Raw genomic sequence first — 17,410 nt, 5'->3', positions numbered from 1 at the left:
GAGGTCATTTTGTTTTATAATGATTCTAAGTAAAGGCAATTTTTTTTACTAGTATCAATGTAATCAAATGATTACTTAAGCTATCAGGAAGAAAATTTTGTAGGTTCTAGTTTCTGGGGACCTCTGTTTGTCTTTAAGAAGGAAATGCTGCTTGATACCATAGGCACCAGTATTTTATCATTACTGTTTTTTCTTTGTAGTACTGCCAGATTAATTTTCCTGAGAAAATTCATCTGCATTTATCTTGTTATTCATTTGCTTAAAAACATTCTTAGCTTACCAGTACCTTGCGAAAGTTCTAAATGTTCACCTTGTCATGGGACCCTGTACAGCCGGCTTAAACCTGCCTTTTGGCTTCATGTTTGTTATTCTATTGTAAGGGACACTCTTCTAGCTTGGCTGGTGGTCAGTTACCTCCAAACATACATTGCTGCCTCTTTTGGTCTTTACACTTGTGTTCATATTATGACTTATTTATAGAAATTGAATATTTACTATCTTTTGAAGAGACACTACTCACACTTCAAAGGTCCAAACAAAATACTGCCTCTAAGACTGACTCAGTGCAGATGATTTCTCTATCAGAAGAACTCCTTAGAACACTTAGAAATATCCATTTACAGGTGTTTTTTCCCCCCATATATATGTTACATCTTCATACTTTCCCCCTTCACTAGATTATGTTTTCTTATTTTTATCCCTGATTCATTTTATATATCTATCTATTTCTTTTCTGATATTTCAGTGTTCTTCATTTGTGACTCACTCAAACTTTAGTAATAGTTACTTCCATAATATAAAATAGAGCCAGGAAGGGTTATGCTTTATTGACTTAAAGAGTAAATTTTAAATATACTCAAATAAAGTGGAATATTTGAAAAGTACCCTCTTCAGAGAGTTCACAAAGAAACATATTTAAGTTTTATTTTTTAAAATTTACATTCACAGAATTGTGAGCTTTGAGGATAGGTAACTTAAAAACTGATTTTTAAGTCACGTGAAATTTTATACTTCACAAGGAATACATCAATACATATTCTTCTGTTGAGGAAGGGAATTAATATTTACTATCCATTAGAAGCCTGGTGTATGGATTTGTGTACTGGTGGGGAGCGTGGCCTGCAGGAATCAGCCCGCTGTGGGAGCGCTGCTCATCCCCATCAGCCAAGCAGTGCTCCCACTGTGTGAGCACACTGACCACCAGGGGGCAGCTCCTGCATTGTTTTGTTCGATCAGTTTCTGGGCTTTTATATATATACTAGAGGTCTGTTGCATGAAATTCCTGCACGGGAGCGGGGGGGGGGGGTGGGTGTCCCTCAGCCCGGCCTGCACCCTCTCCAATCTGGGATGCCTTGGGGGATGCCTGACAGCTGTCCCACAGGGATCGGGCCTAAACCGACAGTCAGACATCCCTCTCACAATCCGGGACTGTTGGCTCCTAACTGCTCGCCTGCCTGCCTGCCTGATCGCCCCTAACCACCTCTGCCTGCCTGCCTGATCGCCCCTAACTGCCTCTGTCTGCTGACTTGATCACCCCCTAACCATTCCTCTGCCGGCCTGATCGCCGCCTAATTGCTCTCCTGCTGGCCCGATCGCCACCAACTGCCCTCCCCTGCCGGCCTGATCGCCCCCAACTGCCCTCCCCTGCCGGCCTGATCACCCCCTAACTGCTCTCCCCTGCCCCCCTATCACTCTCTAACTGCTTGCTCCTCTGCACTGGCCTGATCTTGCCCCTAGCTGCTTGCTCCCCTGCGCTGGCCTGATTGCCCCTAACTGCTTGCTCCCTTGATGGCCTGATCGACCCTAACTGCTTGCTCCCCTGACGGCCTGATCGCCCTTAACCGCCTCTGCCTTGGCCCTTGCCACCATGGCTTTGTCCGGAAGGAAGTCGGATGTCGGGAAGATGTCCGGTTGAACCGGTCTAATTAGCATATTACCCTTTTATTAGTATAGACTAGAGGCCCGATGCATGAAATTCATGCAAGAGTAGGCCTTCCTTCCTCCAGCTGCTGGCACCAGCTTCCCTCTGGCACCTGGGACCTGGGCTTCCCTTGCAGCCCCGGCTTTGTCTGGAAGGACGTCTGGTCTAATTAGCATATTATGCTTTTATTATTATAGATTATTATAGATAGATAGATACTAGATGTTTTACAAATGTTATTTCAGTCCTCAAAATACTTCTATTAGGAAGATAATATACATGTTATAAATATGGATAGAGAAACTAAGGTTAAGAGAGATTAACTTACTAGTTACACAGTAAGTGACAGTATGTAGTGGGATTCTGATCTAGATATGGTAGTCTCTAAAACTCACATTCTTAAGTATTGGTGCATGAAATTGCACATGTGGGTATATTTTAAGTTACATTATTCATTTCTTTTGTTCTTTTGATTCATAAGTAAGTGAACATATCCATAATTTATCTTTTCATTTTTCTTTTTAAAAGATTGCAGCATCCTATGGAAATGTTATCTCTGTTTTTGAACCAGTTATTCTACCGAAGCAAAAGAAAAATTTGGTCAGTAATTTATCATTTTCCTTTTAGGAATTGAAATGTCTTACGTATTAACCTTTTGCACTCGGATGTCGAGATTAAATGTATCAATAATATGAAATATAAAAAAAATCCAAATAAATAAGTTTGTATGAAAAGTAACTCTAGTTTTTTATTCTACTGCCGCACTTTGTAAAATCTGGGGTATTTAAAAAATTAAATCCTGAGTAGAATAAAGGAATCGAGAAAAAAGCAAGCGAGTGCAAAGGGTTAAAAGATGTTATTTTTAAGAGTACAAAATCAAATAAATCAGTATAAATTTATGCTATAATTAAATGCCACTTTCATGTTACAAAAATGTTTAAAACTTTCGTTGAAATAGAATTAAATTGTGCCAATGAATTGTCTTGACATATTTTTATTTTTTTCCTTTTGACATTTTTTATTCTGTTTTGAAGAGTCAATAGCTTAAAGTTTGGCAGTTAAAGTTATTGCTAGTGCAGACACTGTTGTCCAGTCATATGTGGCACTTTATTCTTTGCTTTTGTGATCTAATTTTGTGTAGTTTTTCTGCCTTATGTATTTTGTTCTTAAAGTTACATGTTTTTTTTTTGTGTATGTTTTTGTTATATATATATATTTTTTATTGTTTAAAGTATTACAAGTAGTAGTACATATGTTAAAGTTAAATGTTTTGTTTTTTTAAATATATTTTATTGATTTTTTACAGAGAGGAAGGGAGAGGGATAGAGAGTTAGAAACATCGATGAGAGAGAAACATTGATCAGCTGCCTCCTGCACACCCCCCACTGGGGATGTGCCCACAACCAAGGTACATGCCCTTGACTGGAATCGAACCCGGGACCCTTGAGTCCGCAGGCCGATGCTCTATCCACTGAGCCAAACCGGTTAGGGCATAAAGTTACATGTTTTAATTGCAGTCTTAACATACCTCCAGGACTTATTTTCTTGCACTTATTATATCATGTAACATAATTGTTAACAGGCCAGTGAATTTTTTAAATAAAGAAACTATATTAAGAAATAGTTCTGAAAGCTGGTTAAAATTATAGTTTATAAATATTGAGGTTATGTAGTAGATATCTTTAATGCTTTTAAATATGACAGACAAACCAGGTGATTTTACCCATCTCCACTGAAAATTAAACTAATGATTTAAACCATATGAAAGGAGATCAGGATAGTGTGGTCCAAAGAGCATTTATTAGGAGTCAGAGAAACTGTGGTTTCTTTGCTGCTTTTTAGCTATTAAATCCTAAGCAAGGAGCTTTATGAGACTCTTCACTCAATTCTGAAATTGATTACCATCCATTTTTCATGGGCTATTGTAAGGATGACATGATTTCAGAGATTGTGTAGAAATCTGTTAAATGTAAAGAATTAAACAGTATTTTAATAACAGACATACCTTTATATATCTTTTATTAGTTTTCATTTTCACTTTGCTCATTAGTATCTTGCATATTTCCTCTGACTTAGTTTTGTAGTTATCATTTCTTTCTTTATAAATAAGCAGCAGAGGCCCCAAAGAAATGTGACTTGACCAACGAAACATCTATTAAGCCACAGAACTAAGAGTAAAATCAGCTTTATTGATTCCTAGATGAGAGCATTCTTTTCTCTACCTTGTGTTAATAAAAAATATTTTCTCTGGATTGATACCCATTTTTAAATTCAATGGAAGGAGAGTCCACAATTCTCCCCTGATTTTTATTTGTGTTAATACATTAATGAAGCCAATATTAGAAGCTCTTATAGCCTTATGAATTAGTAATTGATAGTACTAAAAATAAATTTTAAAGGTGGTCACTCCACTCAGAACAATGTATTTCGAATAATACTCAATATATTTATTAAATGAAATAACTGACTTTTAACATTTGTATGTTATATTAAAAGTTCGATATTAGTAAGGGTAGAGTTGAGATTTTCAGTTTTTGCCCATTTTCTCTTGATATATGATTGTTTAATATAACAGTGTCAAAAACTCATTAAAAACAAGCTGATTTATTGGTAGGTAGCACTGACTTTCCAGAGAGGGTAAAGAAAGCTTGATGAATAAGGGGAAAACCGGATCAAATGGAAAAAAATCAAGACTTGGAAGGCACATAAAATCTGTTATTCCAGAATATAGTCTCAGAGAATGTTTAGATCCTCATAAAAAATATATTGTTTCCATTTCTTTATACATTCTGGAATATTCTTTTAAGATGTTAGTTTTTCATAAGAGGTACTCTTCAGAATCACTAGTTCTGATGTATCCAGACCCCACCCTGGGGATTTCTAAATTTGTAGGTGTGGGGTTGTGTCTAGGCATTTGTATGTCGAGTTCTAGAGAGGGTTCTCATGTATACCGTGATTGAGAACCATTCCTGCAAGGCAATGTTTTATAAAAGCATATTCTGCAGGCCACCTGTATCAAAATCTTCTGGGTTGTTCGTTTAAAGTGCAGATTCCTGTGCCCCGTCTTGGACTTTTTGATCGTGAACCTTTGGACATGGGTCTTGGAAATTTGAATTTTTAATAAGCATCCAGCCTATTCTTGTATTAAAGTTTGGAACTAATTCATTAAGAAAGTTTTTATAGGTCTCAAACTATTAGAGGTTAGTGAAGTCAACTTAGTAGGCCACAACCTGAATGTAAAAGAAGATTAAATGGAATAGAAAATGTTAGAGTGCATCACATGTAATAAAGGTAGATTACTTAAGATTGCATTTTTGTGTATGCTTTGTGTATTTTGGGTCACAGTGCAACATGTATTTCTTAGGTTTTCAGGTAAAAAAGTTGAAAACTATTTCTTTAAGGAATATAAAGACTTAAACTATACATTATAATGCAAGCGTTACATCTCTTATTCTGAATTTTTACGCATACCATATCGTCTCAGATGAGGATAAAACATTAAAAAACAAAGCCTCAAGTAGTAGAGACACAGACTTATTTAAAATTGAATCTTTGTAACAATATTAATAATTAAGTAATAATTATCATTTTAAAAGTCTGAGGTCAATAAGAATGTTGTCCAAAGTGGTATATATTCATTGGTTGTTTAAATATACTAAAGAAAGGCTTTTGAACCTCTAGGACTGGATATTCTCTCACTGATCTCCAACACATATTGTTTATTTTTCTTTTTAAAAATATTTCTTGATTTGAGAGGAAGGGAGAAATAGAAAATCAATGATCAGAATCATTGCTCAGCTGCCTCCTGCACGCCCCCTATTCGGGATCGACGAAAACTGGGCATGTGCCCTGACCAGAAATCAAAAGATGACCTCCTGGTTGATAGGTTGATGCTTCCTTATTTTTCTTGACAGAATTGAACATTTTGTTTTTAAAAATGACTGCATGTATTAGTAACAGTAATGATAATATATACTCTTGTCAGAGAAAAGATACCAATAATAATTGGATAAATGACTTTTTTTTATTTTAGGAATTATATAGTCAGTGGCAGAAAAATGGTCAGTTTTTTCTGGAATCAATAGCGCACAATATAACTTGGGATCCAGCAGGTAAGAACACAAATAGGATTAACTGAAATGAAATATCACTTGCCTACGCTATTGCTTTTATTATTTTCATGTATTTCATTTCTGCTTTGTGTGAGATTGCAGGGAACACAAAAATAATAAAACAGATTGCACTCTTTTAGAACTTATGATGAAATGAAGATGCCAGCTATAGGAGGAATACTTGTTTTGGGAAGGTGACATTAATTCTCTGTAAAGAGTCCAAGTTTGCTTGAAGAGGAGCCTTTTGACCTGAGAGTAGATAGATTTAACAATGAAGGTGGGGGTAGATTTAGGTGGGAAAAAGAAGTGAATTCTAAGAAGAGTTAATGTACAAATGTACTAGTTAAATATTTCTGTATTTAAAAACCATCCCAAATTCATTTTTACCAACCTACCACAATGAGCAAAGGCACAAAGAAAGATAGTGTAAGATAGATTCTAATAGTGGTTAGTACTTCATTGAGGCTGGCGTGAATCTGGAGATGAGATAAGATTGCAGCATATTATAGAAGGCCTTTAAAGTCATGGTAAGGGATTCAAATTTAATTCTTGTTAATTGTCTAAAAGGTATTATAGGTCTTTGAAAGTGGCTAGTGATAAGTGATTTGCAAGAGTTTCCTGGTAGCAGTGAGTTAGAAGGATTTAGAGACAAGAGGAATAGGAGGACAAATGTTATTTATAATTATCTTTGGAAAGTATGCCTTTATAGTAGTCTGAATGAGAAACAAGAACTTGTTTCAGTGCCTTTAACATAGTAGGTATCAATTAATATTCAATGAATAATGAAAGGAGTACATGGATATGAAATGCATTTAGGCAATATAGTTGACATTACTTGACAACTGGATTTCACATGCCTTTGAAGATATGACCACAAGAAGAAGAGTAATATGCAAGAGTTAGAGAGAATAGAATATAGGTTTTGTTTGGATATGTGGAATTTGAGATGCTTGCATGTCTTACATCAATATCTAATACAGTGGTTCTCAACCTTTCTCATGCCGTGACCCTTTAATACAGTTCCTCATGTTGTGGTGACCACCAACCATAAAATTATTTTCGTTGCTACTTCATAACTGTAATTTTGCTACTGTTATGAATCGTAATATAAGTATCTGTGTTTTCCGATGGCCTTAGGCGACCTTGCTAGCGGTTCTCAACCTGTGGGTCGTGACCCACAGGTTGAGAACCGCTGCTGTAGAGCCTCAGACCATCAGAAAATCGTAATGTAAATATCTGTGTTTTCCGACCCACAGGTTGAGAACCGCTAGCAGGGTCGCCTAAGACCATCGGAAAACACAGATATTTATATTACGATTCATTAACAGTAGCAAAATTACAGTTATGAAGTAGCAACGAAAATACCGTATTTTCCGGCGTATAAGACGACTTTTTAACCCAGGAAAATCTTCTATACGCCCAGTCAGCTTATACGCCGGAAAATACAGTAATTTTATGGTTGGGAGTCACCACAACATGAGGAACTGTATTAAAGGGTCGCGGCATTAGAAAGGTTGAGAACCATTGATCTAATAGATAGAAAGTTGAATCTAGAAAAAAGGTTTTCAACCGTTTTCATTTCATGGCACACATAAACTAATTACTAAAATTCTGTGGCACACCAAAAAAATATTTTTTGTCACTCTGACAAAAAATAGGTATAATTTTGATTCATTCACCGTAAGCGGCTTTTGTCGTGTTGGCTGTTGTCATTTTCTAATTTGACAATCTAAGGGAAAAGAGGTCAGTGCTCCTGACTAAATAGTCAGGTAGTGCATGTTTTAAACATTCATGCAGCACACTAGTGTGCCTTTTGTGGAACACTGGTTGAAAATTGAAAATCCCTGATCTAGAATATAAGAAAGAAGTTATCTTTGGAACATAGAAACAGAAGTAATCAGTTTAGATAGATAAAATAGTTTAATTTTAATATAGTAGATGAAATAGCTGAGAAAAAAAAGTTAATTTAGAACACAAGTTTCAGAACATTTGGAAATGATTTAGTAAGGGAAGAGGTTATCTTTGAGATTTTAAAAAAATCTTGGCCCCGCCCCTGCCCTCTGCCTGGGTTCAAACCTCCTTCTAGCAGGACTTTCTTTGTGAAGCCTCTGAGGGCAGCAAAGCTATGCCCTACAGACCAGGCACGCCCTCATGTTCAGGGTATGTCCTTGCGTACACTACTCTGTGGCCCCTCCTCTCTATTGGTGTTCACACTCATTCTGCTGACTTCACGTCTGTCCCTTGTGACCATGTCCCTGCTTTTAACTCTAGTAATTCCTGTGCCCGAGTTTACTCCTCCCGCAATCTCTGTGCTAGGCCAAGGCCACACACCTACCCACAGTGCCGGCACCTGTGCTCCTTCCCACGGTTCCAGGCTCTGCCCCTCTGATCCAAGTCCTGGAGTCCTGTCCCGCGTGGCCAGCATGCCATGGGACAGCCCCAAGTCCTGGAGTGCTGCCCTGATGCCCTGCCTCCGGGTAAGTGGGGCCACGGAAACCCTGGCAGAAGCCGAACGAAGTAGATGCCAGGACCCCTGTGGGGCCGCAGGAACCCCGGCAGAATCCCTGCGCCAGTAGCTCTCTATAGGGCCTGGCTGCTCCTCGCCCGCTGCCAGAGGCTCTCCGTGGCCCAGAGGCATTCCGCCAGGCCGCTCACACTGCCTGCTCTCAGCAGCTGTTACCCTCCCCTCCCCCCCCCCCCCCCCCCGGACTGGGAGACTCCAGCGGGGCTGAGAGGACTGGGCACTGCCACCTTGTGGTGATGGATGCCACCATCTTTGTGACGGAGTGATGGTTAATTTGCATATTACCCTTTTATTAGATAGGATGTATCTTCTCTCACAAATGTTCTATTTGGATGATAAATTATAGAGTTACTGTATATGGCACTATAGTCTATTGTATTTATTTGTTTGCATGGTTTATTGTTTTGATTAGACAAGGGATGAGATTCTATTTTAGTTAGTATTTATCTTTAAGGACCCATCATATATTAAGCTCTGAATACATGTTCACATATTTGACAAGGTTTGTGATCATAAACAGGTTATTTAGCAGATCGAGAAAGGTTTAACTAACTTGTAAATTAAGATAAAATTTATTTCACGAATAGGTTTCTTGTTTTTTTCTTTTTTTGTTTTGTTAATCCTCACCTGAGGCTATTTTTTCCATTGATTTTTAGAGAGTGGAAGGAAGAGGGAGAGACAGAGAGAGACACACACACTCATCAATTGGTTGCCTCCTGTACACCGACTGGGGCTGGGGATCAAACCTGCAACTGAGGTTTGTGCCCTTGACAGAAATTGAACTCTTGACCCTTCAGTCTGCTGGCCAATGTTCTAACCACTGAGAAGACTGGCCAGGGCTCACAAAATAGTTTTTTAATGATCACATATGGCAATATATATGAAAGTATTTGGTAAGTGATAAAGTCCTATAGAAATATTGTTAGCAAGTGAACTGTGTACTTACAGTATCAGATTAACTGCAATAAAAATATTTAAAATATATATACTTTTAGTAATGATGTATGAGTTGCTTGGAATTTTTGTGGCCATGGTCTGTTAGTACTAATGTTTTAGAGCAGTGGTTGGCAAACTCATTAGTCAACAGAGCCAAATATCAACAGTACAATGATTGAAATTTCTTTTGAGAGCCGAAAACTGACTTCTGTGCATGGGCCACAAAGTTTCAATCGCACTGTACGTGCGCACCCGCACATGGTATTTTGTGGAAGAGCCACACTCAAGGGGCCAAAGAGCCGCATGTGGCTCGCGAGCCACAGTTTGCTGACCACTGTTTTAGAGGATAGAGTTAATGTTAAATTCCTCTAAAATCATCATTACAGAGTAGTATTAATAGATGATGACTTATTTTTTAACATATCTCATAGTGACTTGACAGCAGCTCATGACCATTATCATTTTTAACTGTGATTGAGTTAAAATTTATATAAAAGTTTATTATTTTTCTTTTTACTATTAAAAACTTTAAAGTTTAGAATTTGGTTGAGAAATAGATTACAGCTATACTAAATATTTGGGAGCTGTTAGTATAATTATTACTTTTGCAAATGAACTTTGTAATTATTTATAAAATTATTTTTAATATTTTACGTGAAATACTAGTATTTTGGTTTTGTTCAGTATTTCTATATTTATGTACCAGGTATTTGGATCTAAAGAAAATTTTTTCAGTTGATGTTAGTAAATTGACTATAATGCTCTTGTGTTGTCTTGAAATCCACTATTGCACCTTGCTTAAATCATAAGATTTTCTGTCTTAGGCTTCTTATGTCTCCCCCCGCCCCAACCCCAATTTTAATATCCATACCTCTGCCCTTTATGTTTAAATCAATATATTTTATACCATACCTTACCTACTTTTATGTCATTCCATACTTAGGATTAATTATTTTGCATTCTTTATTAAATTCGTAATCCTTCATTGGGGATGTAATGTACAGCACTGACTATAGTTAATAATACTGTATTGTACTGTATTGTATATTTGTAAGTTGCAAAGAGAGTATATCTTTAAAGTTCTCATCATAAGGAAAAAAGTTGTAACCATGTGTGGTGGTGGGTATTAGCTAGATTTATTGTGGTGATCATTTTTCAACATAAGCAAATATTGAATCATGTTATACACTTGAAACTAATAATGTTATATGATAATTATTATATCTCCAAAAAAGAAAAGAAAACTTGTGTCTGTTATTAAGTTAAACAGTGGAATAGTAATCATATTTATTTATTTTCAAATATATTTTTATTGATTTCAGAGAGGAAGGGAGAGGGAGAGAGAGAGAGAAACATCAGTGATGAGAGAGAATCATTGACTGGCTGCCTGCTGCATGCCCCCTACTGGAGATCGAGCCCACAACCCGGGCATTTGCCCTTGACTAGAATTGAACCCAGGACCTTTCATTCCCCAGGCCGACGCTCTTATCTACAAAACCAAACCAGCTAGACTTCAGTGCCATATAGATCATATTTAAATGGATTGTCTCATTAGTACTTTCTGGACTGTTTTTATCTGCCTGTGAGACTTTCCCCCTAGTTGCTATTATTTATTGAGCTTTTTCTAAGTGCCTAGCCTATGCTAAATACATTATACATATTATAGCTAATCCTTACTATAACACTATACATATTTTTAATTTTATAGATGAGAAAATTGAGGCTCAAAAGCTTCCCAACTTGATCAAATTCACATGGTTAATTAAGTGCCTTAGTTGGGAATTAAGACACAAGGATTTCTAAAGTCTATGTGCCACAGACCTACTTTCCTTTCAAAATAAAATGCTGTTTCCAGAGAGACACCAATCTGTAGTTCCTAGTTGCTAAGGTGAATGCTTTATTTATTGTAAGCTTTTTTGCAAAAATTACATCACCTCCCCTATCTTTGTTTGGATTATGGCACAATCTTCTACTCAGTTATCCAAGTCATAAAGTTGAAATCTATCCCTGAAACCTATTGTATGTTCCTGTTTTTTATTGGTGTTAAGCCTTGAAAATTCTACTTTTGAAATGGCTTTCAAGTCCTTGTCTTTAATATTTGATTCAGGTCCTTGTGATTTCCCATCAGTATTATTACAGTATGTTAACCAGGTTTCTCTGTCCTATGTTTTCCCTAATCTTATCTATCACTAGAGTTATTTTGTAAAATGGATCTTTACCCTTCTTTGTGTACTGGAATCTTTGATAGTATGGTGGAAATTACTGATTATCTCTCTAGAAAAATGTACATACTATACATATAACTTGCATATCTCAATGAAGGGAGGTTCCCAGACCTTTTCAAGTCTCTCTGTTGATACCCCTTCCCCCAGTTGAGACCCATTGTTCTAAAATACAGATCCATTTATGTGAACTCCCTCCTCCCACTTAAAAATCTTTAACTTCCAAGATCTATAACAAACTCCAAACTCCTTATGAACATCAAAAATGTTTCATAACCCTAACCGGTTTGGCTCAGTGGATAGAGCGTCGGCCTGCGGACTCAAGAGTCTGAGGTTCAATTCCAGTCAAGGGCAATGTACCTTGGTTTCCGGCACATCCCCAGTAGGGGGTGTGCAGGAGGCAGCTGATTGATGTTTCTCTCTCATCGATGTTTCTAACTCTCTATCCCTCTCCCTTCCTCTCTGTAAGAAATCAATAAAATATATATTTTTTAAAAGTTTCATAATCTGACCTCAGATTTTTTTCCACCCTTATTTATTTTTACAGATTTACTATACAACTTATTTCTTATCCATCTCAGATTACAAGCCATTCTTGGGAATGTATTTGAATTTGAATGTCTTCATGCCTCTGTTCATATTTCTCTACTGGAATATAAACTCATTATAAAAAAGGATAGTATTATATGCTTAATGCCTGGCACAATGCCTAGTACAAAGAAGATGCTCATTAAATATTTGTTGAATGAGAGAGCATAAAAATCTTATTCCTAAGCTGCTTTAACAAAATGAAAATATAACTTTACTCCCCCTCCCCCAATCTCTTTTTGTTATTTGACTTTTTTTTTGAAGTTATTTTATCTTTATAGTGTTATATGAAACTGTTGAGTATGTAACTTAACTCACTAACTAAATACCTAAATAATAAATGCTGAATAATATATATATACATATATATATTATTATTTTTATTTATTTTTTTTTAGGCAATCGTCTTTTAACTGGTTCTAGCTGTTTACAACTCTGGTCCAATGCTATCTTGGAGAAGCCAACTGAAGATGAAAATCCAGATAAAACAGGTCTTAACTTGGGGGATTGGAGATGCATTTGGCATTACAAGTAAGCAATTAATTAGGGGATTAAACTGACAAACCTCTGCCATGTGGTTTTATTATAGATGCATTTTAGTTTGTGTAAAACCATACTAGCATAAAATGTATTGACTTTTTTTTTATTGTGACATGCTTTTTTTTTTATAAACAGAGGATTCACCATTTCCCATGTTCTACAGACTTTTTTTTTTAAACTTCTTGAATAAAACATTTATGAAAAGACCTAAGAAATGTGTAAGGCCTACATGAAGATCATTCAATAGAACTTGCTAAATTATACAAAAGGAGACAGAGATACTTTTAATGCTTTTGAATGAAAATTTTTCTGTTGTGAACAGGTATATTTTTTCCAAAGTAATCTATATATTGGACATAATTTTTGACAAAATCCCATTGGAATTTCTACTTTTGAGCATAGTGCTGAAGTTTATTTAAAAGGTCAAATATGGGAAAATTCTGAGAGAAAAAAAGAACAAAGATATTAGCATAGCAAAATGAATTCTAAAGCTACAACTGATCAAGCAGTTCTTTTTAAACCTCCATGTATAACTGGGCCTTATCCTGAACCCTAATCTGTCTGTTCTTATGACAAAGATATAAGAACAGACAGATTAGGGTTCAGGATTAGGCCCAGTTATACATTGATATAAGAACAGCAGATTAGGGTTCAGGATTAGGCCCAGTTATACATGGAGGTTTAATATTTAAGGTGGCATTTTACATAAGTGGGACAAACTTGTTAGCTTTATGGAAGAGAAATGAAGTTAGAGTCTGTTTCATATATGGCACCAAAATAAAGGTCAAAGGAAGAACAAATTGAATTTCTATACAATGAAACAAATATTAGAAGAAAACATAGGTGAATTTTTTTATATTTCAGAGCTACAATGTCCAGTATGTTAGCAACTAATCACATATCACTGTTGAGCACTTGAAATGTAGCTAGCCTGAAATGAGATGTGCTATAGATATAAAATACATACTAGATTTCAAAAACTTAGCACAAAGAAAAAAATTAAGTTATCCTATCGATTTTTATTGATTACATGGTGAAATAATAATATTTTTGATATACCATTTTAAATAAAATATAATTAATTTCACCTGTTTCTTTTTTAAATGTAGCTACTGGGAAATTTTATGTCACATATATGGCTAACATTTGTCATTTATGTTCTATTGCTATGGGATGAAAAGTGTTGCTCTAGAGTCAGGTAAAGACTTTCTAAGTATGATACCAAAACTTGAAACTGAAAGGAAAGGAAAGGAAAAGAAAGGAAAAAATTGATTGTTTTTACTGTAGCAATAAAATATTTCTGTAGCCCTGGCCAGTGGTGCTAAGTGGTTAGAGCGTTGCCAGTGAATATCTCAGGTTCGATTCCTGGTCAAGGGCACATACCTGGGTTGCAGGTTTGATCCTCAGCTAGGTTTGGGCATGTGTGAGATATCTCTCACATAAATTTTTTTCTCTCTCTCTCTTTCTCTCCTCCTCCCTTCCTTACTTCCACACTCTCTAAAAAAATCAATGGAAAAAATATCTTCGGATGAGGATTAAAAAAATTTTTTTTGTAAATAAGAAGGACCCTAAGGAAGAGAAATAAAAACTTGAGAGAGAAAATATTTGCAATTTTGGGTTAATCCTTTTTTTAAAATGAGGTCTTAAAAATTAATTAGAAAAGAACAGATATCTTAATAGTGAACAGAAATGGACAATGAGGAGAAAAATTTTAAACAGCAATACTTATGAGTAATAAACCTATTAATGGTTGATTGATCTCACTTGAAATCAAGAAATGTGAAATATCCATAAAGAGGATGAATAATAGCTATTACTAGTGGGTGTTTGGAGAAACAGCTACTTTTTTATACTGTTAAGAAGGGAGTGCAATTAGTATTATCTTTCTAGATAGCAATTTGGAAGTATGAATTAGCAGGCTTAATTTTTTTTCGTACATTTAATAGCAATTTAAAATTTTATTCATTAATTCAACAAATATTTGTTGAGTGCTTATCATGTTCCAGGAAGTGTAAAGTGCTTGGAATATAGCAGTGAACAGATCGGGGGAGATAGATAATAACCAGTAAACTGGTATGACAGGATGTTAAATGCCATTCTTCCTGAGTCACTTTTATTTGCAGCAATAATAAGATATATATGAGATACCAAAATGAGAGTAATGCAGACCTCCTATATATAGAATTTACCAAGGAGATTTCAAAGGAGCTGGTTCCATGTATTTTGTACCCTGCAGCTAGATCATGGGTATTAAAAATGCTTACCATGTGAAAGGGAATAGGATTTTGCAAAGAGAGTTCTTTGGAAAGAGCTATGGTGTTGTTTTGGGCTCTTTTCTTTAGAAAATTTGGAAGCGGGGAGCAGCAAAGTGTACTGTTGCCTTTATTGCAGATCTAGTAAGGGATTTCCATTGGGTTAAACTGAGAATGTATTATGTGCTTTATTTATTTGCGAGAGGGGAATAATTTTAAGTTAAATCAAGATTGTACAGTAATAACTTGGGCTAGACCAGTGGTCGGCAAACTCATTAGTCAACAGAGCCAAATATCAACAGTACAACGAATGAAATTTCTTTTGAGAGCCAGATTTTTAAAACTTAAACTTCTTCTAATGCCACTTCTTCAAAATAGACTCGCCCAGGCCGTGGTATTTTGTGGAAAAGCCACACTCAAGGGGCCAAAGAGCTGCATGTGGCTCGCGAGCCGCAGTTTGCAGACCACGGGGGTAGACATACTAATTTATTTGAGGTGGTTTATTAAGTAAGCAGAAAAACCATGAAACTAGAAACTGCAAGTTTTGATTACACTAACTATACTTAACTAATAGATCACCATAATTTACTAGATATAAGAAAAAAATTTAAAACATGCTACACATGTAGATGAAGATCAGTAAGTACGATAGAGAAAAAGTAAGTAGGGTAAGGGGAAGAGGAGTAGAGGTGACATTTGAGTATAGACCTGGAAGAAGTGAGGCAGTAAGCCATGTGGGCATATCTGTGGGAGAAGAATGTTGTAGGCAGAGGGAACATCCAGTGCAAAAACTGCTGCTTAGCTTGTGGCTGAAGTAAAGTAAACCAGGCGAAGAGTGATAGGGGAAATGATCAAAGTCAGGAGCCCATTTATAGGTTATTGTGAGGCTTTTGCCTTTTCTGAGTGAGTTGGGAGGCTGTTAGTGTTTTGAGCAGAGGGAGTGTTGAGATCTGATTCCCTTTTAAAAGACTGTTTTAGCTGCTCTTTTGAGAAAAGACTAGTGGAGACAAGGTCACAATCATGGATACCAGGCATTTTTAATAATTTGTCTTAAGGACATCCTTAGGGCTAACCAGATTCATAAAAAATGCATGTGCAAGAATGTTCATCACACCACTTTTTTTTTTTAAAGTAGCAAAATGAGAAAACAGCAGTGAATTGTCAAATTATTTAAAATCATTGCAGATATCTCACTTGGGAAGATTACAAATGGCGTCAGAGTAAGTGGATGCTGCATGGACACGCTCCCAGGACCAAACTGGAATTACAACTAAAATACAGAAAAATTTCCTGAGTAATCAACTGAAGACTTGCTAAAATCATTGCATATATGTGTAATAGAATACCATACCAGTAAATTAATGCAGATCTACACATATTGATACACAAAACTTTTCATAACATTTTAAAATAAATGTTGCAAATAAAATTGTAAATATGACCTCGGTTTTCATCCCCTCTTCTACATCCTCCTATAGGAAGTAGATAGGGAGAGTGGACAGAAGCATCTGGAATTCAGTGTATTAAAATGTTAAGAGTGGTTTTGCATGGAATCGGTGTTGTGGTATCTTTGAAACTATAGATGATTTCATTTTCTTATCCGTCTGTATCAATATTTTCTATTATGTATTTATTGCATTTAAAACGAGGAAAAAGTTATTTGTGCTGAGTTATGACAGAAGTCATCTTTAGCCTGCTTTACAAATAATTTTAGGATGAATTTATCTAAGCATGAACTTGGGTAAGAAAAGGAAAGTGAAGATTGTGAGAGGTGTCTTGAGATCAGCATATGTGGGTAGCCAGAAGGGAAGGCAATGAAGGGAAATGAGCCAAAGCTCCTTGGAGAAGAAAAACTAGTACTTACCAAGTATACAGGTGAAGCTGGCAGGCTGAGTTTATGATGGCCATTAACCCACACATAATCTTTAATTAGTCAAATGCTGCCTTTAGGCAGAATTCATCTTAAAATACTGATTTGTCCCTGAAAATGTATTGTGGAATATAGATTATCTGTGGCTCTGGATATTAGATTCCAGATTTAAAATAACATCATTCTTTCTCTCACATTCTGAGGTAATGAGAGCTATGACTCTGGTCTTAAGTTTTATTTATTTTTTAATACCCGAGGATATATTTATTGATTTTTTAATTTAATTTTTTTATTTTTTTTTTTTTTTAGAAAGAAGGGAAGGAGGAGAGAGAGAGAAACATTGATGTGAGAGAGAAACATTGATCCATGGCCTCCCATATGCTCCCCGACTGGGGATTGAACCCAAAACCTATGTATGTGCCCTGACCAAGAATTGAACCTGAAA

General features: G+C 36.0%; 1 protein-coding gene across 2 annotated transcripts in view; it reads left to right on the top strand.

The window, feature by feature from the left end:
• DMXL1 (Dmx like 1) overlaps nt 1-17,410 on the top strand; it is a 154,375-nt gene that overhangs the window by 18,321 nt on the left and 118,644 nt on the right. For both annotated transcript variants that reach the window (XM_054714973.1, XM_054714972.1), the window contains exons 3-5: nt 2,450-2,521; nt 5,955-6,033; nt 12,702-12,834. In XM_054714973.1, the coding sequence (XP_054570948.1) occupies nt 2,450-2,521; nt 5,955-6,033; nt 12,702-12,834 (284 nt within the window). The remainder of the gene's footprint in view (nt 1-2,449; nt 2,522-5,954; nt 6,034-12,701; nt 12,835-17,410) is intronic.

The sequence above is a fragment of the Eptesicus fuscus genome, chromosome 4, assembly GCF_027574615.1.
Source record: "Eptesicus fuscus isolate TK198812 chromosome 4, DD_ASM_mEF_20220401, whole genome shotgun sequence".
Lineage (NCBI taxonomy): Eukaryota > Metazoa > Chordata > Mammalia > Chiroptera > Vespertilionidae > Eptesicus > Eptesicus fuscus.
This window is presented reverse-complemented; position numbering and strand designations above follow the sequence as displayed.